The 23,935-nt window shown below is 39.7% G+C and overlaps 1 protein-coding gene across 1 annotated transcript; it reads right to left on the bottom strand.

Moving 5' to 3' along the window:
• Positions 1 to 1,493: 1,493 nt before the first annotated feature.
• On the bottom strand, positions 1,494 to 17,758 carry RNMT (RNA guanine-7 methyltransferase). The gene is made up of 11 exons (XM_065752499.1): positions 17,715 to 17,758; positions 16,127 to 16,406; positions 14,189 to 14,321; positions 12,670 to 12,792; positions 11,044 to 11,159; positions 9,744 to 9,925; positions 9,009 to 9,173; positions 7,945 to 8,062; positions 4,817 to 4,918; positions 4,192 to 4,225; positions 1,494 to 2,358 (listed from the first exon to the last, which is right to left on the bottom strand). Exons 2-11 carry the CDS (start codon positions 16,361 to 16,363, stop codon positions 2,321 to 2,323), a joined length of 1,248 nt encoding a protein of 415 aa, XP_065608571.1. The 5' UTR covers positions 16,364 to 16,406; positions 17,715 to 17,758; the 3' UTR covers positions 1,494 to 2,320.
• Between the last annotated feature and the right edge of the window lie 6,177 nt (positions 17,759 to 23,935).

The raw sequence follows: 23,935 nt of genomic DNA, 5'->3' as shown, positions 1-23,935 counted from the left end.
GGATGGGGTAGAGTACAACCTCAGCAAGTTTGCTAATAACACAGAACTGGGGAGGAGTGGCTGATATACCAGAAGGCTTGGCAGCTATCCAGAGGGAGCTCAACAAGCTGGAGATATGGGCTAGGAACCTCATGCAATTCAGTTAAGTGCTAAGTCCTTGTACTGGGTGAAGAACAATATGAGGATCAGTACGTGCTGTGGGCTGTCCAGCTGGAAGACAGATTTACAGATAGGAAATGGGAGTTCTGGTGGACTCCAAATGAACACAAGTCAAGGGGGAAGCATGCACTTGCCAAAAAGGTGGCTAATCTGTAAGGTGTGACTGGTGACAAATGGCATAAACTGAAACATAGGAGGTGCCATCTAAACATCAAACACATCTTTACTATAGGAGTGACCAAGCAGTGGCACAAGTTGTCCACTTGAAGGGGGAAGGGTTAGTTCAGACTTCCAGAGGTGCCCCTCCATATCTCAACCATTCCATGATTTTCATTTCCAATATGCTGAAATTAACTTAAAGGAGGAAAACACTCCACTCTATTTCTCCCCTTTTTATTTTTCTAACTTCTTCCAAAAATAGCATAACTATGCACTTTCAAATGAAAAAGCTTGACTTAAGAAATATAACTAACAGCTTTGATGCACAAGAAATTCACTGAAACATTTCAGCACTTCTTAAGTGTTGGCACATTACAGGTTTCTTAAGTACTACTTCGAGTAAAAAAAGTCACTTTTTTTTCTTTTTACATTTTAGTAGAACTCATGACTGTGATACTAGTGCTTTGGTGAAGGTCATATGTAATCTTCTGGAAAATTAAAAAAAATAAAAATCAAGAATCAGAAAAAACGAGTATGACCTAATTACAGAGGAAAGGCTCTACAACTACAGACTCAAATAATCTGAATGTTTAGTAACATTGTTCTTTCCTAGGTTTATTATAGGTTTGCAAAAATACTTGTGTACCATCAACACTATCGTTTAATCTGTATGTTAACTAAAATAGCCAACAGTATCAAAAAGCATCTCTTAGCTCAAGAAAGGAGAGAAAAATCCTGAAGTAAGCCACACCTTCTCATCAGCAGGTAGCTACTGGCATAATGCCAGAAACCCCCAAGCCAGCTCTAAGAGAGTGGCAGACAGTAGGACAGGAGTTAGGTATCATTCCACCTACCAAAAGGATTAGTTTATATTCCCAAACAGGATATTTGGCTCTCATTTTGGAATTATTTCCTACATCTAATGGTGTGTGTACACATACATAACCATCCCTACCACAGCGAACTTTCAGTACCCTCAACTGTTACACACGTTTCCTTTTAGGTTCACAATCCAGTACTGTATCATGTTCTTAATGCTTTAAGGACTGCAGTGAAATCCCCATCACCACTAAAGGCTCATTTTTCTGCCAAGCCTATTTGGAATTTTATGAAACAAGCAAGACATCTTAAGATCCATCTAGGAAGTTTCAAGAGACATTAAAACTAACCAAAAAAAAAGTCAGGACAGTCTTTAATATTATAGAAAGAGTTCAGTAATTTAAGTTCAGCAGCTGTTATTGATCACCGTATAGTCATACTTGGAAAAGGAACGTAAAGATTTTTAAAATTTCAGAAATTCAGTTCTTTTAGAGCAGCTTTGTACAGAACAAACTTGTTTAATCTTGGAAGCACCATGAAGTGACACTAAATATCAGCAAGCAAAAACAAAACAAAGCAACATCACGAAACTTTACCATGTAAAATACACCATGAATACCACTAAGGTAGATATACACTGCAGGCTGGAGCACAGCACGTAAGTACTCAAACTGACGTGGGTATTGTTTGTCACTTAGCTCTGCATGCAATGTAGACATACCCTACATGTCTGAATATATCTCATTATGAACTAACCAAGCTTTGCATTACAATATTTAGGCCCTCATTCTGCATCACTGAAGTTAACAGTCAACAGTCATTTTCCATCAACTTCAGAAAGTGCAGCATCAGGCTCGTGATCACAAACATAATACTAACAAAACATTTTTATTTTAACATGAAGTTGTGTCAAGTTCGAACATAAGTTTTGGGAGCGTTCAGATTGCTTACAAATGCTTAAAAAGACTTCAGAATCTTTCTTATATATACACACACAAGTCCATCTGTCACAGACAGGCAATGTAAATCAGAATCGTGAGCTTGCTCTCGTTTTTGGTAGTGTCCTGCACACTTCTGATACTTAAAAAATAAAAATAAAAAAATAGTTGCCACAATGGATTTCTGACCACTCCAACTTGCACATGGATATGATCTCTTCTTGCTGAATCCAGTATGTGAAGTTTCACAGCTGCTTCTCAAAGGCAAATACCAAGTAAATACCTAGAAAAGAAAATCGAGCATTTAAAGTTTCTATTTTCTTCCCCACTCATGTTAGCATTCGAAACTTCAGCTGGTTTACATTCTGCCCAAACAAGTTATTAACATACTGCTGATACTAGAAGAACTGCCAAGGTTTCCCAACAAGAATCTCTTGCATTCAATGCCAGAATGGTTTTAGACATACTTTCAAGATAGAGCTTGAAGTATGCACATAGGCCAACATTTTAAGTACTGCTGATATTGTTGATACAACAGCAACTTCAGTTGATGATACTACTGAAATGCAAGTGCTGCTTAAATTACTATACCATTTTACACATAATTAACATTCCTTGGTGCATAAAACACCACGTGCAACTAAGTTTACATAAAACACCACGTGCAACTAAGTTTAAAGACTGAAATTGATTTAAATCAATTTTCCTCTTGTAAATATTCCTTTGTCCATGAAATTTTAAAAATGCCAGATGACATTTTCTCAGCAGCAGAACAGTCTAATTCCAAAAATGGACAAGTCCACAGCAGCAAATTGGAAAATAGTTATTTGGCATTTAATCAATGCCAGCTATTTCAGAAGTTCTTATGCTTCATACCAGACAGATATGTTAAAGCACTTAAGAGTTCAAAAATAAATGGATTTCCACTTAAACTCAGATTCCGTTTTAATGGATGCCTTGCTGCACTGTAAATCTTTCAAGACAAGCTTATTTTATATTCCTCGGCAATAAAGCAAACAAAAATAATGAGCAAGCTGTATTTATGTTCTGAACCATCAGAAACTCCTGTTTCTAATGATTCTAAATCTCTCTAGAGAACAAATAAACTAGAACTCTGGAGATACAGTCATCATTGAACTTGCAGAGGTATAAAAAGTCTCTCTCAATTAGATACAAAGATTACATAATACCTTTACACTGCTCCAACTCATGTTTACCTTATGAATCACACCTTTAATAATTCTAAAAAGCAAGCACCTTAAGATTTTTTCCACTCATTAATTGATTCACATTTTTTGTTTTTAAATCACTAATGCAACAAATATAATGGTCAGCAAAAATGCAAATACTGGTTGGCTACAGTTATACATAACTAGCTAACAGTCTTTCTGAGAGACAACTTTTACACTCAGAAATTTCCATGATATGTAAATAACCCACATTTTTCAATATGGAAAAAAAGTCATGGCAAATGTTTTCCATGAAACATCCTTACATAACTCAAAACATGTTTAATAATACTGTATCCTTTTCTATGTGAGGCACTAACTTCTCCCTTTATAAAACATTCAAACACCTTTTCACCATCCATGCTTTAATTGCCTCTTTCTGAAACATATTAACCTCTACAGGCAAATAGTAAAGTTTAAGCCTGTCTTCCCAAACCAGAGTTGTTTCTGTCTTTTTAAAATGAATATATGTTCCAAATGACATTTGTTTTCCATCTGACTGGTAACAGTACAATATCCAAGTACATAAAAGTGTTATATTTGAAGAATTATTCCACTGGTATTAGAGGATTTACACTAACAACCTCTTTTCATATACTAAGAAAAGCTTCCCCAAAGTGTTTTTGGCCTGAAAGCCTACAGGCTAGAAGCTATATATATAAGCAAAATCTCAGCCTACTTTATGCATTCCCCCCAGCCAATTTCTTGACATGTCTGCAAGTATTTGATGTAGTAGAATGATAGTATGATACTACTATTTAATTTAACACAACAAAATCTTGTTCCATTTAAAATTTGCATTTTCTTCCATAATTGACAGTCTCTCTATTTCACGTTTTCCACAAGCAGTTTTTCAGTTAACACCAAATTCTCAAAACAATACTTACTTGTTGCTTCCCACTCAGATTTACTCAGTGTTCCCTAGAAGAATATACAAAAAACAGTTCAAACAAACAAACAAAAAAAGAAAATAACTGAATGCCAATTTAACTCAGGGTAATCAATCTTTCTAAGTCCAACTTCTAACCACTCAGATTAGATGGCTCTTTAGGCACCAGATGAGCATTACTGTAGATCACAAATAAATACAACTCCACTAACTAGGGTGATGGGGAACTGGAATAGCCTGGATAATGGAAGACTTGTTTAGATTACATAGCACTTACACTCTTTCTTCTTACACTTATTTCCAGTCAACAGCTACTGGCCAACTGTTAAAAGAGTACCAGGCTATAGAGATCTTTTGGTGTGACTCAGCCATTCTCAAGCTCTTAAGTTTCGCTTCTTAAAAGAGGCAACTCTCTTTTTGATAATTTTTGGATTTCAAATACTGAGAGCAGGTTTCTTATCCCACTTAGTGCTGGATTTTTAATGCTGGATACAGTAAAAGAAGTATATATTCAGAACATGACTAGAAGATTCACCAATTTCCACTGCAGTTGAAATGAAGAGGGTACCAAACACCTACAAGATTGCAGCTTCAATTTAGACACCAGGTGAGAGAGTATTTACCAATGGTAACTTTGCCTTGCCATCTTTGATAAACTCTTTTGCATGCTCATAATCATCAGGTTTATCAGAGGCAAGCTTGGAATCACCAAATGTAGAATACGGCTGCAGAAAACAGAAAAAAAAGGAAAAAATTATTTTGGTAGTACGACACACTATTCATATCAGTCAAGGGTTAGCAACAATATGGCCCAAAATGGAGATCATTAATTACTACAGTATCTCACATTTACATCCTTCCATTACAGCACCTATCAGATCATGTCTGACACCTGCTTGCTTTCCCAGAAAATCTAACACTCGGGATTTACAAATAAATCTTTAGCTACTGCATGTCTGAAAAGGGGCAGACAGAATCAGTGATCAAAATTATTCTCTGTGTATAGCTCGTTATGAACACAAACTAAATATATACTCCTTCAGAACAGCAACTGATGAAGTTGACAATCTTGATCAGACAACTGAATTGAAGTAGAACTACAGAAAACAAAGCAACTATTAAGACTTCAAGCAAAATGCTTAAAATGCCTGTGTAACACACAGGAGCTATAACCAGAATTACACATCTGTTTCTTCAGAACAGCATATACCTATTAGGGATACTCCTTACTCCAAAACAGCCTATACTTAACACTGCTGTCTTCAGTTGGACATAGCCACTAAGTGAAGACAAATCTCACTTTGCTAAGTAAGATGCTGATGTAACATGGTCTGTCACCATGTTACTACCAGTATGAACACCACCTGCTTTAGAGTCAACAAAGGCAGTGAAGTCTACTTACATCCCACATGACTAAGCTTAATATGTCACCATATTAAGAACCAGATAGTTTCACGCTGAAAAATTCTGACATTTGATAGGAAGAGGGAAGCAAAGGGAACTGTGGCTAAAGCCAGAGCCCCAGAGACAACACTGAAAAGCTCCTCGAATTTCTGCCCTCAGTTTGAGGAAAAAAAGCAAGAACACTGGACAAAAATACAAACTCGGTTACAGTTAAGTTTTTTTTATCTTTCTCTCTATGAACACAGCCTTCCTTTTCTTCCTACAAAGATCAGTTTCTGATTTTCAGTTAGTGCTCTTGTTCAAAGGCTAGCTTTCAGCTTCATTGTTGGAAGATGATATGGATTACAGTTCCTGCTGTGTGAGAACAGGCATGAACTTTGTGCTTTTTTGTGCAACGTGCCAGGTCAAGTAATACCAGCAAACGTGCTTCTACTTACTACTTAATAAAAAAAATCAAAACTTGCTTCAAAACTAAAGTTTTATCTACAAAACTGAATTGCTGTATCAGGTACAGACACAAAAGTCAGAGAAGAAGGAAGGCTATGGAAAACACTGTAGGCATGTTTCCCTTGCAGCCCTCACAGAGAAGACCAAGGAAAAGACCTACAAGATCATCCAGTCCAATCATCCGCCTATCACCACAACCATTCTGACTAAACTATGTTCCTCAACACAATATCTAAACGTTCCCTAAATATCTCTAGGGTCAGTGATTCCACCACCTCCATGGGCAGCCCATTCCAGCACCTGACCCTCCTTTTGGAAAAGCAGTATTTCCTAACATCCAGTCAGAATCTCTCCTGGCACCACTTAAGCCATTCCCTCTAGTCCTATCACTGGTTACACAAGAGAAGAGGCTGACCCTCAGCTCACTACAACCTCCCTTCAGGTAGCTTTAGAGAGCAATAAGATCCCCCGAGCCTCCACTTCTCCAGACTAAACAATCCCAGCTCCCTGAGCTGTTCCTCATAAGGCCTGTGCTCCAGACCCCTCACCAGCTTTCATTGCCCTTCTCTGGACATGTTTGAGGGCCTTGAAGTCTTTCTTGCAGTGAGGGCCCCAAAACCGTATACAGTACTCAAGGTGCAGCCTCACCAGAGCTGAGTACAAAGGGATTATTACTTCCCTGCTCCTGCTGGCAACACTATTTCTGATACAAGCCAGGATGCCATTGGCTTTCTTGGCCACATGCTGGCTCATGTTCAGCTGAGTGTCAACCCACATATACCCTCAAGATTTATTTTCTCTACACAGTCTTTCAAACACTGCTCCAAGCCTATAGCACTGCCTGGGGTTGTGGCCGAAGTGCAAGACTCAGCACTTGGTCTTGTTAAACTTCATCCTGTTGGCCTTGGCCCAGCTATCCCTTTGTCTCCCACCGATCCCCCTGCAGGGCCTTGGTACCCCCAGGCAGACTGATACTTCTGCCAACTTGGTATCATCTGCAAACTTACTGAGCGTGCACTGAATGCCCTCATCCAGGTCATCAATAAAGATATTGAACAGGACAGGCCCCAGCACCAACCCCTTGGGACTTGTTAAATTCAGCTGGTGATGTGGTCACTCCATTCACCACCACTCTCTGGGCCCAGCCTTCCAGCCAGTTCCTTACCCAGCAAAGAGTGTACCTGTCCAAGCCACAGGCTGCCAGCTTCTGCAGGAGAATACTGTGCTACAGCCTATGTAAGAGAGATGCCAAGGCTGGAGAATTTAGGTCCCAGAGTACCTACCCCTAAAGCATTTCAACCAATCAAACAGACCTATGCTAGAGCAGTTCTTTAAAACTGTAGCCTGTAAGAAGTACCCACATTGGAGCAGGGAAAAAGTGTAAGGAGTAAGGAGCAGCAAAGAGAACTGCTATGGAATGACCATTCTGTCAAGGGGAGGAGATAAAGGAGTCATGAACAAAGTGAAGTTGAGCCATAGAAGAAAAGTTTGGTGGGGTATGTCTTCATTTCTCACTTTTTTTTTTTTAATGTTCAGTAAATTAATCTTCCCTAAGTTGAAACTGGATTGCAAATGATGACAACTGGAAAGCAATCTTTCAATTTTATCTCAAACAGTGAACCTCCTTTTTGTCTTTTTTTTTTTTTTAAACTCCCTCACCCTGTTAAGAAGGCAAGTGAGAAATCAGGTGGATGGGCATCTGTCAGCCAGCCAACCTTACCATAATCACATAAATTATTACCTTGCCATAATCACACTTTCCAGCCACAGGAGTTCGGTACTTTTATTGGTGGTCCTTAGTTAATTGCATAACGTTCACAACAGGAATTTCAGTTATTTGACAAATAATTAGCAAGATGTAAAATACAATGTGAAAGAAAGATGTTAACTCCATATTTACCTCCAAGGCCTGCATTCTTCTTAGCAGCATCTTATGCTCCTCATTCTTGATTTTTTCTTCATAGAATTCCCGAAATGTCATTTTGTAAACAAGCTTCATACCATGCTTCTTCGCCATTCTGTCAAAATAATTGTAGTAATTATAACACAATAATGAAATTACTGTAGCTTTACTTTCAAGGGAACCATTTTAAGCCACAGTGACATCTTATGGTATCCACTGGGATTACAATCTCTCTAGAATTCATCTTTTAGTAAACTCATTTGGATGAAAATAACTGTATTATCACCCTAATTTTACATTAAAAGTGTGCTTTAGAACAAAAATCTATACAGAAGTCATCACAAACATTTCAACAGAACAACAACTTCCAGCACTCAAGTTAGTAATCAACATCTGCCACATCAGCTATTATGTATGTATTAAAGAATCCTCTGTCTACTATATTTAGTACCTTACATCTCAGTTATGTTTACACTGTTGTCATACAACACTGAAGCTACAAGGCTTTACTGACTAATGCTAACATTCTTCACAGAGAACTGGAAACGAAATATCTGAAAATATACAGATTTGAAGAGAAAGCTCAATACTGCTTTACATTCACGTTAAGCCTGAACAGCAGGGAAAAAACAACATGGAAATATTTGTATCTCAGAAGAAGACAGACTAAGAAAGGCAAAACTGAACTCATGTAATAGTAACAGCAGTATGTATACACACAGAAAAAAAGACTTAGATTTTTCTTTTTTCCTTCCTCTATGAACGTTCAAACAAAGGTAGGGAAAGACAAGGAAGTTTGAACATGTCAGGTACAGAAATTCCCATGTAAGACCCATTTTAAGGCTTTGCAGCCACTGACCAGAGCACTTTCAGTTGAGAAAAACTGACAGATATCAGATTACTCCAAATGAAGAGTGACAATAAAAAGCAAATAACTGAAAAATATAATAAGAAAAACAAAATAAGATTTTCTGCAATGATTTGCAGAAATACACAAACTGTATAAATGCTTACTTTGTTCTGCTGCTTTCATTATATAATAAATTAAGAATTTAACTTACTCTTCCAATAATGGAAAATAAACCAAGAACTCAGGGACATCAACCACTTCTTCTAAGTGGAAATCGTATTTGCAGCCAAACAAGGGATATTCTCCCTTCTTCTCAAATTTTACACTGTATACATCATTCCCAAATGAATTTGTTTCAGAAGCTTCAAGTCGTTTTCTATAAAATGAGATAAACAGTAACTGACTTGTTTTTAATTATATGGAGAAAACAATGCATAAGAGACCTCAAAATGTTTTTCCCCCCAACTATGACCTTGTTCAGTATTTTCTATACTTTTCCATATCCCAAATCCAATAAAGCAATGAAAATGAAATGAAGAGGCATACTATATTTTAAAAGTTTATAATTCCTCTACAATATACCAAGGATCCCATAGATCTATAAGATTAATCTTTAGCCCAGGCACAGTCTATGGCTTCTTGGTATCACCACAGTAAAACCTGACAGCTAGTGTCCAGGCTGTACCTATGATGCCATTATTTATGGCCACTACCACAGGTTTGAAGATCCATACTTACTCCAGAAAAGTCACGGGTACAAGAGATGAGAATCAGTACAAATTTACCTGTTTAAGTTAAACAGTGAGATTTTCCAGACTAGAATCCAAAACTGATGCAAAAATTCCAGTTTTGTTTGCACAAATGTATCGTAGCAATGTAAGAACAACTATGACTTGACAATACTTCACAGACTTGTAGAAGATTAATAAGCTAAAAAAGCACTTACACAAGCTCAAAGCTATTTGGGGTTGTGCCAATGAAATAACCTCCAGGAGAGAGGTTCCCACAGGCATTTTTAAGCATCATGTCAGCCTGCTCATATGTCTCAAATGAGTAATGGTAAACGAACTGACAGCTGCAAATGTCAAAGCACATATCTGGATCACTGTATTTGGAAGACAGAAGATCCTGAAATTAAAAAGGAAAAAAAAAAAAGAAACTTGTAACAAAAACTACACAAACAAGAACAATTCATTTACATCTTCCAGAAAAATATACTACTTCCATAATTCTTTCATGTCTCTCAATATCTACTCCTTCACAAGTTCAAACAAAACAAGGCAAAAAAGGTCAGAGGAAGAAAGAGCTCACAGATAACACAGAAAACTTGTTATCATGAGAATTTTAGGACATAATTCTTTTAAGTCATCAAGTAACAACATCTGAAAAGCCAGTTTCCTAGAAGTTTCCAGAGATAATTTAAAGCTTAGGGTTTCATAACCATTCACAGCGTGGATAGAAACAATCATAATAAAATATATTTTCAGTTTACTATGTCTCCTTAATGATGACTGGCATTCCTTTTCCAAGGAAAATACCCATTACATATATTATTGGAGGAGGGATTGTATTAAATATAGCAATTTGCATGCCAACCAAGTTGCATCTGTTTGTATTTTCAAATACATACATATTTAGCATACCCCCCCCTTTCTTTAATCTACGTAAACAGCAACTCTGGAGAACATGTACAGCTTGGCCATGTACTCCAACAGCCTTCCAACTTCTCTTTCCAGGCTGCAGTACTAGCAGCAATCACAAATTACACAGCAGTGAGAAAATTCTCTCCAGAGCACACGATATGCATTCCACATCTAATATTTCATCCTTACCCGTTCTACCTCAGTTTCTTTTTTCTCTCAGACTTCTCATTGTTTTCCTCACTCAGGAAAGATAAATATCACAGTAACTAAAATGCTACTAGTTCTCACTACCCTGTTCTGGACCCAGAACTCCAGGAACAAATACTCATTCCCTTCCCTCATCAAATTAAAGAAACCAAAAGCAACATGTTTATTATCTGAAAAAAGATTCATTCTTCAAGAAAGTTGCACTGTAAAGCAAACACATTTAACACAGTTTTATGCAACATTACAGTAACCTGTATGGTTGGTTCTCCCAATAGCACAGCAATCTGATCTTAAAGCTATAAAACAACACCCAGGTACTACAGTGCTACATCACTTCCTACATTGGCTGAATAGAAGGATGTTAAATAGCAAATGTATTGTAATCTATATCTGTACCTTGGTACTATCTGCTTGTATAAATTCTGCATCAAAAATACGTTCATTATAGCGACATCGGGCTTTCATGTCTTCGTATCGCTGCTTGCACTGCTGCACAGAAATATCAGCAATATCTACAGAGAGATTTTAAAAGATAAATGTGTAAACTTCTCCCCAGACAAGAAAACTGAAATGAGTACTGGAACACTGCAGACCCATACAGCCAGGAATAAAAGCTGATCTCCAGTTACACGCTGATGTGAAGTCTTACTTCCAGTGTGTAGAGAGAATTTCATTTGTAGGAAGTATTTGAGATTACAACTGTTCATTTTCTGTCTTCAATGATGACAGAAGTTGTGAACAAAAGATTTTAGAAGGGGACAGACTTCTTAACAGGATCTCTTGTGACAGAACAAGGGGAGAGGGCTTCAAACTTAAAGAGGGTAGAAAAAGTCTTACAGTGAGGGTGGTGTGGCACTGGAACAGATTGTCCAGAGGCGTGGTGAATGCCCCATCCCTGGAGACTCTCAAGGCCAGGGCGGATCAGATGATGTAGCTTTAGGTGTCCCTGTTCACTGCAGAGGAGTTGGGACTAGATGACCTTTAAAGGTCTCTTTCAGCTGTTTGATTCTATGTTTTTAGAAAGTTCCATCCTGATGAGTCAAAGTTTCATGTGATGGATATACTAAGTGCTGCAAGCATTAATTGTCTACAGTGGATTAGCTAAAACAGTAAAGCTTCAAGGTGTTTTTCAAACAGTACTGAAAGCTCTTTATACAAAAGGAGCATATACCACAAATAAGTACATTCAACCAGATTATTTTTCTTTCCTTTTAAGGCTAGTTCCTTCACAGGCAGAGTTTCACTGAATAACAATGCTCTAGAGAAATTTTAAAACCAACAGCATACAATTTATAGTTCACATGAGGCCTTTCTAAGAAAATTCATTAATTGTATTTGAAGGCTGCCAACTGAAAAAGAAAGGCAGCGAAGACCTGTAAAATGTAGAGTACCCAAAATAATTCCCAAGTAAGGATTTGTATGGTATTTTGGTATGTATTAAATTTGAAAGTGAGCAATGCTTCCCCTGGTTATATTTGGAATGCTTTTTGAGAGAAGGGAAGACAGTATCCTCTTTCCAATTTCTAAGCAAATATTTAAACAAAAGATTATTTAATCAGCTTTCAGCTCTTCCCCCTTCTGAGTCTGACAATACCCAAGACCAGTTTTTGGCCCATCGTAGGGTTGTTCATTTTTTTTAAATGCAAGTCTTATATGCGTAATTGCAGAACAGTTTAAAAAAGTGTTACAGAAGACTAAATACAGGAGAAAAGACAACATACAAAATGTCAGCCTCTTCTCCAGTATTACAATTTTACTGAAGACAATCTGTGATAATAACATGCTTCTTTGCTGAAACTAGCTTTATTTAAAAGTTGAACTGGAATCTCAGAATTCCAAGAATCATTAATATTCTGTGTATGCTGGCAATCAAATATATGTCTTCAGGTTAATATACAACAGAAACATTTTTGTCAGAAGGTGTATGTTATCTTAGGCACAGAACAATACAAGACTGGAGGTGTGCTTGTTTTTCCCACAACACCAGCAAACTTTCTGGGGAAAGTTACTGTATTTTCTTACCCGTACAGACTAGTTTTTTAATTCTGCCTTTCCTCCATTTCAGTAAGTCTCCACCTTTGCCACATCCTAGATCCAGAACAGTAATATCACTCTTCTTCTGTCGCACACGGTCTATAAATTCCCCTAGGAAAATAAAAGAAAAAATGTTTATACAGGTCTCTGTGATTTATTTCTATTGTACACAGATCCATAGAGGACCTGAAGGGTTAAAGTATTTTGACTCATCTCAGAACTTAATTTGCTTTAAGTCTTCTTAACATTGCAGACTTAAACTCCTTTTACTAGAAACTACAAATGGTGAAAGTAACAACCACATATTTGTTAAGACTATGAACCAAATAATGAATATTTTCTGTACATTGCCTCTAATGTGACTGGAGCACTGAAGTACTTAGCAGACAAAAGCAAATCACTAAAGAACTATTCCATGTATGAGGAGAGAACAGAGATCCCTTTCTTTACCAAACCAGTGAAGGCAGATGTTATTTTTAAATGTGTGAAAGCCAGAAGATTTAAAGCCAATTAAATTTGTCAGCTACAACATTCTCTTGCAGTCACATTACAAACGTGCATTGTTCCCCACTTGGGACTTTCCTAGGCCATTCAATAACACTAGCCACTTGTTTGCTGTTTTTGCTGTTGCCTTCTTTTTACTCAATATGTACCAATTTCATTTTCTTTTCAATCTCTGTCTAGATTCAATCTGTGCTAATGTTGGCATATTAGGAAAACAATGACATGCTAGCAACTTCAAGACAAGAGACATAAAATGTGTACAGATACAATGCCATACTAATGAGTTAGATCCTGACTGAAAGGCTTGAACACAGTCTTCAGGAACAGTTTTACATAACCCTAAACACTGTTTTTAACTGCTCAGATAAAACACAAGAAAAAGCAGCATGTTAAGACAAATGGTGACAACATCTCCTAGCATAGCTCCCTCCTCGTGAATTTGTGATGCTCAGCTGATAAATCTTCCTTGTTGGAAGATATGAAGTCTCAGTTGCAAAGTGAGGAAAACAATTTGTGGACAACAGATATTGCTTTTTACGTAAAAAGCAGCTGCTTCTTTAAGAATCATATTCTTCAGTTTTTCATCTTTTTAAACTTCTGACTTTGGTAATAGAAAAACATTTACCTGTTCAAGACTTGAGGACAGACTGTTTTGAGAACAGTTTAGACATTAAGATAGACTCAAATAGCAAGAAAAGCTCTATCTAACAAGAACAGATTATTTATGATTCAAAGCCGTCCCTTTCTCTTCTAAAATAGTATGTCCAGTGTGAACTTTTTCTCATTTTCAGATCAGTTGATCTTTAAAATTTTAGCATTTATATGGAACTCCAACAGTATAAGCCACCACCATAAAGATTCAAATTAAAAATGAATATAGACAGCAATAGATATTTTATTGCATTTGAAGATCTTACTGTATCGGAAAGCACAAAAGTTATTTTTTGATACAAAAACAAATTATATCTCATTGAAGTCTAAGCAATCAGTTGAGAAAACTTACCAATGAGGACACTCTTTGTCCAGTTGTTAAAGTTTCGGAGGTAGAATATGCGAGACTGGCTGCGTTTTTCCAATCCAACTTCTTGAAGCTCATTATAATGTGCTGCTACAGCTTGCCCATGGCCTGCCTCACTCTGTAGAGAGAAGGAACAGACTAAAGTAGAGAATTATTTTTATTGTTCTTTTCATTTAAATCAGAAGACTGTGTCTGCTTTAAAGATTTAAGAAAGTAAACAATAACACTATGAAGGTCACCAGCACTACCTATATAAAAATATTTCTCATATCTGCCCTAACATTGACATCAGTACTTTGACTATAGCAGAAACAACTCTTTTAAGAATTTAATTCCTTTTTCAGTAAGTCCACATTACTTCTGACGGATGATGCCCATCATCTTTCCTTCACTTAAGTTTACTCTTATCAGTTTAATACCCTTTAGACCAGAGACTGAAAAGAAGGATGTCCAGGCTATAGGAGCACTATTTCAGGTTTAACCTTCCTTGAAAATCCTGCCTCAAAAATTCAGTGCTCACAGTTAATAAAAGCATATCAACTACCAATTCATTAAGAATTCCTACTACCTGGTAACACACAAAGCTTTAAGTGGGTTACCACACTAGCAGAGCTTTGAACAAATCAGAATATGAGAGAGAATAATGACTTAATGATAGTATCCCACTTCGTTTTTATCTAGCTAAGCAAATATCTCTGGTTCAGCCTTACCTGTAAGCTGTAAATGTAAAGCCCTAATATTGAAAAGCATTATATAGCTAGATATTATAGACATTAAGCTCTATCTACAGCTCCTAACATCTCTTCATCTTGAAAACGATCTTCAGTTGTATATACAGCACGTGAAAAAAAATTACAAATAAAATAACAGAACACTGAAAACCAACACAAATTCTGTGAAGCAAACTGGACAAACAAGAATTAAGGATTCTCAGTCAAAATTCACAAACATGCCACAGAACTGGAGCCACCATGAGTTAACATTCCAATGGAAAGTCCTCCCAACAGTAATCCACAACAAAAGTCAACACTCTGATACCTTATCATTGACATACCAATTGCTTAATGGAAAAGGTTTCACAGGCTTTAATATGCTACATGTTCTTCAGTGTTTCATACAATTTTAGCAATCTGAAACACGTACACAGATTTACTTGTCTAGAACAGTGTAACATCATCATCTATTTACTACTCCACTTAGCTGACTGAGACTAACAAATATTTTGTCACTTTCTACTTGTAGGAAAAGCACAGATGGACAGCTGAATAGCACTGAAGGTGATAAAACTTGAAAAGCTGACTTTGACAAGCATGTGAGACGCACACACACATATATAATCCATCAAGGCCTCTCAGCTGCTGCAACCACAAGCAGAAAACTTACAGTAACATCCAGATCGTTGGCAGCTGTTTTCAGTGTTACCACTTCTCTACACCCTTAAGCTACACAAAAGGCAAATTATACATCGCTACCTAAATCTGGCTCCAAATGCACTTTATTAAAAAGATGAAAGGCTGCTTCTACCACAACAAAGGGTATTACTTTCTAAAACTGCTTAAATTAAAACAGTGAAAATTACAAACAGAGGAACAAAGCATTGGGGTGAAAACATTTTAAAGTTGCACTTAAATATTTCCAAAGGTGAAAATTAGACCAGATGAAAATACAGCGTTAGTTTCTACAAATCTGTAACAATGAGGGACAGTGTCATATAAAAGACTGCTCTTCCTTTTCACCCTTCAGTCTGAAAGGCAAATATTTTCTGCTGCTCCTCCACACAAAAGAAACAAACAAAAAGGAAAAAAAGAAAGTATCTTCAAACTTTTTAGTCTGTTAACAAAACATAACTTCTGCACCCACTGTACTGCAACAAAGCTACCCACAAGTTGACACCAAGATTCTGTTAAACTGAATGATACTCACTTGAACTTTCTTATGAGGTTCATCTTCAGCATCTGCTAAATTCCTTTTCAGGCCACTGCCCTGATCACCACTTGCAAGTTTTTTCTCATTTTCAGTGGAGTGTGCTGTACCTGAAGTTGAGCTGTTGCCTTCCAAATTGATACCTGAATCTGCCTCTGAAGTGTGAGATGTTCTCTCTTCTTCTTCATTCGAACACTTCTCTACCTCCTTTTCTTCAGTCCTGGTTAAGTCAGCCATTTTTGACAGGTTAAACTCCCTTCCTGTTAATCAAAATAAAAAGCTGGAAAGAAAATAAGGTCTACTGTTAGCACTGAATTTAACACGCTCTTGATTACAGTAATGATTTCCCATTGTACTACTACCATTACAAAACTAACGTATGCCTTTGTCATAAACAACGCACAGACTTCAAATTTGCATAGCCACAATAATAAAATAAAATAAATTTGCATGGCTATAATAAAATACACGGAATTTCAAAATACCCTCATTACAGTAAGATCAAATGTAGGTAAAGCTTTATCCTTCACTTTTGAGTCTTCCATAACTACCATTCTTGATTAACCTGCTAAGTTTCATTGGGTTTGAGACCATAAACACCCTCTCCCCTAAAAATATAACCTACAAACCACTTGATATTTAGAAACACAAAGCAACAGAATGCTACTAACTAGTAAGCTTATATTTTAAAGTAATGTAATTTCCACCAAATGCAAAAAACAAGGCATTCTACAGAAAGGAACTTTGACAGAATCACAGAATTGTAGGGGATGGAAGGGACTTCTAGAGATCATCGAGTCCAACCCCCTGCCAAAGCAGCTCCCTAGCCCAGGTTGCACAGGTAGGCGTCCAGGAGGGTCTTGAATGTCTTCAGAGAAGGAGACTCCACCACTTCTCTGGGCAGCGTGTGCCAGTGCTCTGTCACCTGTGAATAACTGTGGGAACTGTGAAGAAATTCCCATGCACATTTGTGCAGAACTTCCTATACTTGAGTTTGTGGCCATTTCCCCTCATCCTATCACCACACACTGCAGAGAAGAGTCCAGCCTTGCCCCTTTGCTTCCTGCTTAGATATTCATAGACGTGCATCAAACCCTCTGAGTTTTTTTTCTTAAGGCTTAACAGCCCCAGGTCTCTCAGCTTTTCCTCATAAGGGACGTGTTCCACGCCCTTCATCATCTTTGTGGCCCTTCGCTGGACTCTTTCGAGAAGATCCCTGCCTTTTTGTACCGAGGAGCCCCGAATTGGACACAATACACCAGGTGAGGATTTTGAACTCTGCCAAGTGCAGCCACCATGCCTTCACTAACACCAGGAACCTTGATCAATGTCTGTATCCCCGTAACCTCACATGCAGTACAGAACAGCACATCACTGCCACAGGGCTCACCGAGGCTCCAGCCCTTCCCACAACACCCTTAACAAGCAGGGCCGTACTCCCCAACCAAGCAGCAGCTGCTTTCCCAACGGCGCAGCTCCCACCCGCCCCAGCTGACCACCAGACCCACGGCACAACAGCCGCCTGCTTCCCCACGCCGCTACCTGCCCGACCCCACCGCCAGGCCGCTGAGAAAGACGCGTCGCTCACCCAACGCAGCCCTCCGCCATCCTGTTTGCGGAAGTGACGCCTCCACGACGAATACGTCACATCCGGTGGGGGGAGGGGAGGGCGAAGGCGACACTGCGCACGCGTGCGGTAGGAGCCTAGACGCGCGCTGCGGGAGGACTACGGTTCCCAGAAGGCCGCGCGTGCGCAGTGGGGTTCCGCCGTGCCTCAAGGTGATGGTGGGGACGGGCGGCGCTGCACGTTGCACTGACGCGCGCGGGAGTGGGGGGGTGGAGGCGGAGGGTGCGCGGCAGAGCCCGTTGGTCAACTGACGCGTGCCCAGGGACCCCGACCCGCGAGGAGGAGCGGCGGCTCTCGGCCGCGAGGTACCGAGGGGACCGGCCCTGGGAGCGGGAGGGCGCTCGGAGTCCCACCCCGGTTCGGCCGCACGGAGCGGGCCCCGAGGGGCGAGGTGTCGGCTTGGAGCCCTCAGCCGCGCGGCCGTAGGGCAGGTGCGCGCCGTGTGGGGAAACGGCTGCGGGCGCGGAGGGGCCGAGAACCGGGGCTGAGAGCCGGGGCTCCATGCCGCTCGCTGCCCCGGGGGGAACATGTCGGCCGCCGCTGTGAGACGCTGTTACGGGGCTGTGCTGTCCTTCTAGGGTGCCTCAGGTAGCGGTGCCGAGGTGTGCGAAACGTGCTGAGCGGTTTTTGGTGGCTCACTCGCATCGTGTGGCGAATAAATCCAGTTTGTGCTCTTCTGAGCTGCTCGCAGTTCGAGTGATGTTTCCGTGCTCCTCTCGGGCCTTCAGCCTTTCTTCTCATGCTTTCTGTCTGGACTAGCTTTGGAACCCACAGGAGACAGTGGATAACTGAACAACACAGAACCCTTGTGGCAAACTTGTACATAGTTATGGTTCTCACTGGTGGTCTGCTTCTTAACAGTGAACGTTCCCCATAGACTCAGAGTATGAGAAGCCAGGAGGCTTTTTGCTAAGACTGTTAGATTGGAGGAGTTGTTTCTTACTTTTAAATCAAATAAGCCTCTGTGTCAGGTATTACAGACCGTGTGTCTGATGGCATTTATGTGTTTCACAGGTTCACAGAATTGTAGGAGTTGGAAGGGACCTCCAGAGGTCATCGAGCCCAACCCCCCTGCCAAAGCAGCTCCCTAGCCCAGGTTGCACAGGTAGGCGTCCAGACGAGTCAAGAATGTCTCCAGAGAAGGAGACTCCACCACCTCTCTGTGCAGCTGTGCCAGTGCTCCATCACCTGCACTCTGAAGAAGTTCCCACACACATCTGTATGGAACTTCCTATGCTTCATTTTGTGGCCTTTTGTCCTATCACCACACACTGTTGAGAAGAGTCCAGCCTCATTCCTTTGCCTCCCGCTCCTTAGATATTTATAGACGTGGATCAGATCCCCTCTGAGTCTTTTTTTTTCAGGGCTGAACAGCCCCAGGTTTTTCAGCCTTTCCTCATGTGAGAGGTGTTCCATGCCCTTTATCATCTTCGTGGCCCTCCACTGGACTCTTTTGAGAAGATTCCAGTCTTTTTTGTATGGAGGAGTCCAGAACTGGACACAGTGCTCCAGGTGAGGCCTCATCAGGGCAGAGTAGAGGGGGAGTATCACCTCCCTCGACCTGCTGGCAATGTTCTTTTTTAATGCACCCTAGGATGCCACTGGCTTTCATGGCCACCAGGACAGGGTGTTTCTGAAGTGCCTTCTAAAGCTGACCCAGAGGAGGAAGCATGAATTTGGACATCAGCACATCCAGTGTCCCAAAGTCCACACCAAAATGTATTCTCAAGCAAACCTCCAGTACCTAAACCCAAAGAGATTTTTATTGTTGCATGTATAATCTTAAAAACGCTCCCTAAAGTTATGCTACTTTAGGGAGAGCAGGGAACAAGTTCTTAGTTTGGAGTGTACCTTGCCGCCTGTGCCCCTTCTTAACTTGATTTGCAGCTGCTTCTGTGTGGGAAATGCTTGTGCAGAGGATAATGTATCCCCGCTGTCTACCTCCTCCTATGGTGTTGACAGCAGGTGTTTATCTCCTTTCACTGTTAGAGATCTGCTTGAGTTGAAAGGGATATGCCTGGCCTCTGCGGCAGCATTGTGGAATTGCAGTCACTGCTCAAGGAGTATTTCCATCAGGGATAAAAAGAAATCACTGGATGCTTTGGGTGGGTGGATATCAGATGGCTTGCACATGGCAGAAACTGAGTAGGCAAATTCAGACTGTTAGGAGTATGTAATGAAAGTAAGTTTAAAAAAAGGTTTGTCTAGCATTACTTTTATGTATCTGCTTCATAGGCTGTAACAGTCCTAGTTTTCTGTGTATGCTTATAGGCATCACCGAGCCTGCTTTTGGAAAACAAGGACTTCTTAATGTCCCCTTATCTCAGATAACAGGCCTTTTCTGCTTTTCAGCACGTTTTTGAATCTGTATGGCATTCTGACTTCCATGTTGATCTTGAAGATAAGCAGAGAGCTGGTGCAATGGCAAAAACAGAAAAAGTAGTGATTTTAAAAATGTCTGGTAGTTGAATCTATAACATTGCTTTTGTTCAGTTAGTTTTGCAGATTGGGAGTAAGATCCAGTTGATGTACTATAAGCCCAGATTGTTGAAGCTGAATGTTTTCTGAGAAATAGGAAATCCAAGATCAGCATTGTTTCCAGAGTAAGAATTGAATTAAAACCACAAGAAGAGCTGAGGTCTGCCAAATATGACTGAAATCTTCCTGGACAGTAAGAATGCTTAAGAACTTGGTAGTGTGTGGCAGTTTATGTTGGTGAAATTTCAAGGAGAGAGTGCTTATGTTCAGTGTTTTCCAGCACAGCAAGAAGAGAATCAGAGACTAGTCTCCACTGAACCACTCTCTGTTTCCTTAGGGAAGATTAATGGAAATGTGAAAGTAGCATGAAAGTGATCTGACCACTTAAAACCGTCAAGAATCATAGAATGTTATGAGTACAGTAACAAATTTAGTTGCAAGGATTATTTTTTTTTAATTGAAAGATAACTTCCTACTTTTGCCACTTTTATTACTGCAAGGACAGGGAGAATAGTTTTTTGTTTTATTAAAGGAGACTCAGAATCCAAGACTTACAAACAAAAAAAAGCTGCTGTATAACCTAAGTGGTATTCTTTTTTTTTTTTCTTCCCTTCTTTCTCTTGTTGCCATAACCTTATCTTTCAGTCAGGGTGAAGTATCTACTAGAAGTAATTTGTAGTCTTCTCAGCATCTTGGACTCTGATAATTGATCTGAAGTGCTTGAACTATGCAGTTGCCTACCAGGTAAAATTCTTTTGATCTGCAGATGATACCTTCCTAGATTCAGTTATATTGAAGGTACCAGCACAGGTGTGTTGAGTCTAACATACTTTGTTCTTACTAAGTCAAGAATTGGCCTAAGGCTTCAAATTGTCAGGAAAATTACAGTTTCACCAGGTCTCAGTATATAAGCTTGGTGTGTCTTATTCATAAGTTCATAAGTTCATAAGTTCATAAGGTTGGAAAGGACCTATAAGATCATCTAGTCCAACCATCCTCCTATCACTATCTCTACCCAACTACTATTATTATATCAGCCCTCCAGCCTTTTTTCTGTTGTTCTGTCCAGGACAGAATTAATCTCCCCGTTAAGACATTGGGTTTATATGGTAGGACGATAACCTTGCTTAGAGTCTAGACTTTTCTGAAGCACACATGGTTATGGTCTCAGTTCTCAAGAACTTGCATTTCCTTTGAGACACTCAAATCTTTTCTGCGCTAGTGGCCTTCACCACTTAGTTCTTCTTAACATCCTATTATCTTCAAACTAGCTATACAGTGTATGATTCAACAAAAATAAAAGGCTTATTTTTTGTTACATTCCCAGACATGACACTGTTCGTTCTAAACAAGGATATCTGACTAATAAAACCAGGTCTTGTTCCATTTGTACCCATCAGTAAAAGAAAGTATTGGTTAGCTGGGCTGTGAACTGTAGTCTTGGGGATCTGTTATTTGATCATGTCCAAAAACTGACCTTGGCCATGTGCAACGGACATTGTATAAACAAACCACAAAACTGGGTGGCTGTGGCTGTGTGTAGTGTTGTAACAGATGATCCTCTGCAGTTCTCCAGAACTTGAGCATTCTATCCTTGCAAAACAGAATGAGGAAAGAAAATATACTGTCAAATGCTAAGGAGCAAATGGTACTGAATGGAACACCTCTCCTATGAGGACAAGTCGAGAGAGCTTGGGCTCTTCAACCTGGAGAAGAGAAGGCTGTGAGGTGACCAGAGAGCGGCCTTTCAGTATCTAAAGGGAGCTACAGGAAAGAAGGGGACAGACTCTTCAGCAGGGCTGTGGTGATGGTACTAGGGGAAATGGTTTTAAGCTCCAAGAGGGTAGGTTTAGATTAGGTGCAAGGAAAAAGCCTTTTACAGCAAGTGTGGTGAGGCACTGGAACAAGTTGCCTAGTGATATGGTGGGTGCTCTGTCCCTGGAGACTTTCAAGACCAGGCTGGATCAGGCCCTAGGCATCCTGATCTAGCTGTGGTGTCCCTGTTCATTGCAGGGCAGTTGGACTTGATGGCCTTCAGAGGTCCCTTCCAGCTGTGAGGATTCTGTTATTCTAAATTACAAAACACGATAAATTTTCAGATACGTGGATTTTGTTGATTCTAAGTATACGTGCATGAGTAGCTTTGCAGCAGTTCTGTAAGTTTCTTCTGAAAGTGGCTGATGGAATTGAGCAGCATGTGAAGAAGGTTACCTTTAACTGTGATGATAGTGCTTAGCCCTAACATGTACCATTCAGTTAGCTCTGCTTAGTTTGTGCTGCTCCGGGTTCCTAATGAGTAGGACATGAAGTTGGAAACTAACTTTAGCTTTTAGTTTGATTTCCTAAGAAAGAGAAGTGTAGGAGCTGGATTTAGGTAAGGGAGAACATAATTCCTAGCTAGCTTTGACAGAGTGGTTGCAGTCAGAGAAACAGGAATTGTTTAGATGTTTTATGAAACTAGAAGGAACATCTTACTTGGTGCTTTTGCAAAATAGCTGCAATTTAAATTCAATCTTAGGAAACACAAGAATATGCATGAGGGAAATATATTGAATGCCCTAACTGCAGAAGGATCCTCAGCTGAGTTTTGTTGGTTTTTGAACACCAGCAAACTCAGCCTTGTAACTGCACTCCATAGGAAGTCAGTTTTCCTCAAATCTGTGGCTTGTGAATTCTTGCCCTCAGTAAGAGGGAGGGAAATAAGACTGTGTATCCTTGTTGTTTCTTTCTTGCCTCCAAGTATTGCAGCAGCCTTTGGAAGGACAAGAACAAGTTATGTTCTGTAGCTATGAGGAGTGTTGTGTGGTTTAAGTACAGCATTTTCTGACTGGAAGATCTTTCAAGTGTGTTTTCTTTCCTAAACAACTGGAGCCCCATACTGTGTCAGTAAAGAATTTTTGAATCCATTGAGCTCCACACTGTTTTTCTAATAACTACCCAGCACTTGGAGAGGTGTCTAATGGGTCACGTTAGCTGGTAGGCCCTGATGTTGTCAGAACTCTGCCACAACTTTGAGACATCTTAAGCAGCAGTTGATTGTGAAATTAGGTGGTTTGGGTTGGTGGCACTGCAAAGGGCAAGGGAGAAGTTGGGATGCTGCACAGAGTCTGGCTGACTGAAAGACTCCTGGTACATGAAAGACCATTTGAATCCTGCTCTGGTGCCCTTTTGTAAGTGGGATGGAACCCCATGCTAGAGGTTATCTTCTCAATATGCCCAATTTGCTACAATTTTGCCCAAGATTGTTATTATGATCCTATTACTGAAATCTCTTCAGAGTTCCTTCTGGTGCGAAGTCACTGTCCTGTGAGTCTGATGTCCTTCAGACTCTTGCAGGTGCTGTCACTGTGCTGGTTGCATGGCTGCCAACGTTATCAGTTATGTCCTCTAAGCAAAAATGCTGCCTCAATTGAGTAGTAGGCAAAGAAAGTTTATCCATTCAGCTATCCAAACCTTAACAAAAGTAATACTTTCTGACATACGAACAGGTTGGGTTTGTATGTAGAGGCGTGGGGAATAGCGTTTACTAAAAATTATGATGATGAATGTGGTTTTGAGCATGTGTGTGTTCTGTAAATGTTATGATCAGCCTCTTCACACATAATTTTTCAAGATTTTCTGATTGATACTACACATATTTCCCCATATGGACAACTTTGAATTTACAACAGAGAATTCAACACTTACTCTGAATATTTAGAAAA

The sequence above is a fragment of the Cyrtonyx montezumae genome, unplaced genomic scaffold (genome assembly GCF_038088225.1).
Source record: "Cyrtonyx montezumae isolate F1298 unplaced genomic scaffold, pur_monq_1.0 scaffold_8, whole genome shotgun sequence".
NCBI classification, from domain to species: Eukaryota; Metazoa; Chordata; class Aves; order Galliformes; family Odontophoridae; genus Cyrtonyx; species Cyrtonyx montezumae.
The sequence above is the reverse complement of the archived record's forward strand: the minus strand, read 5'-3'. Positions and strand labels throughout refer to the sequence as shown.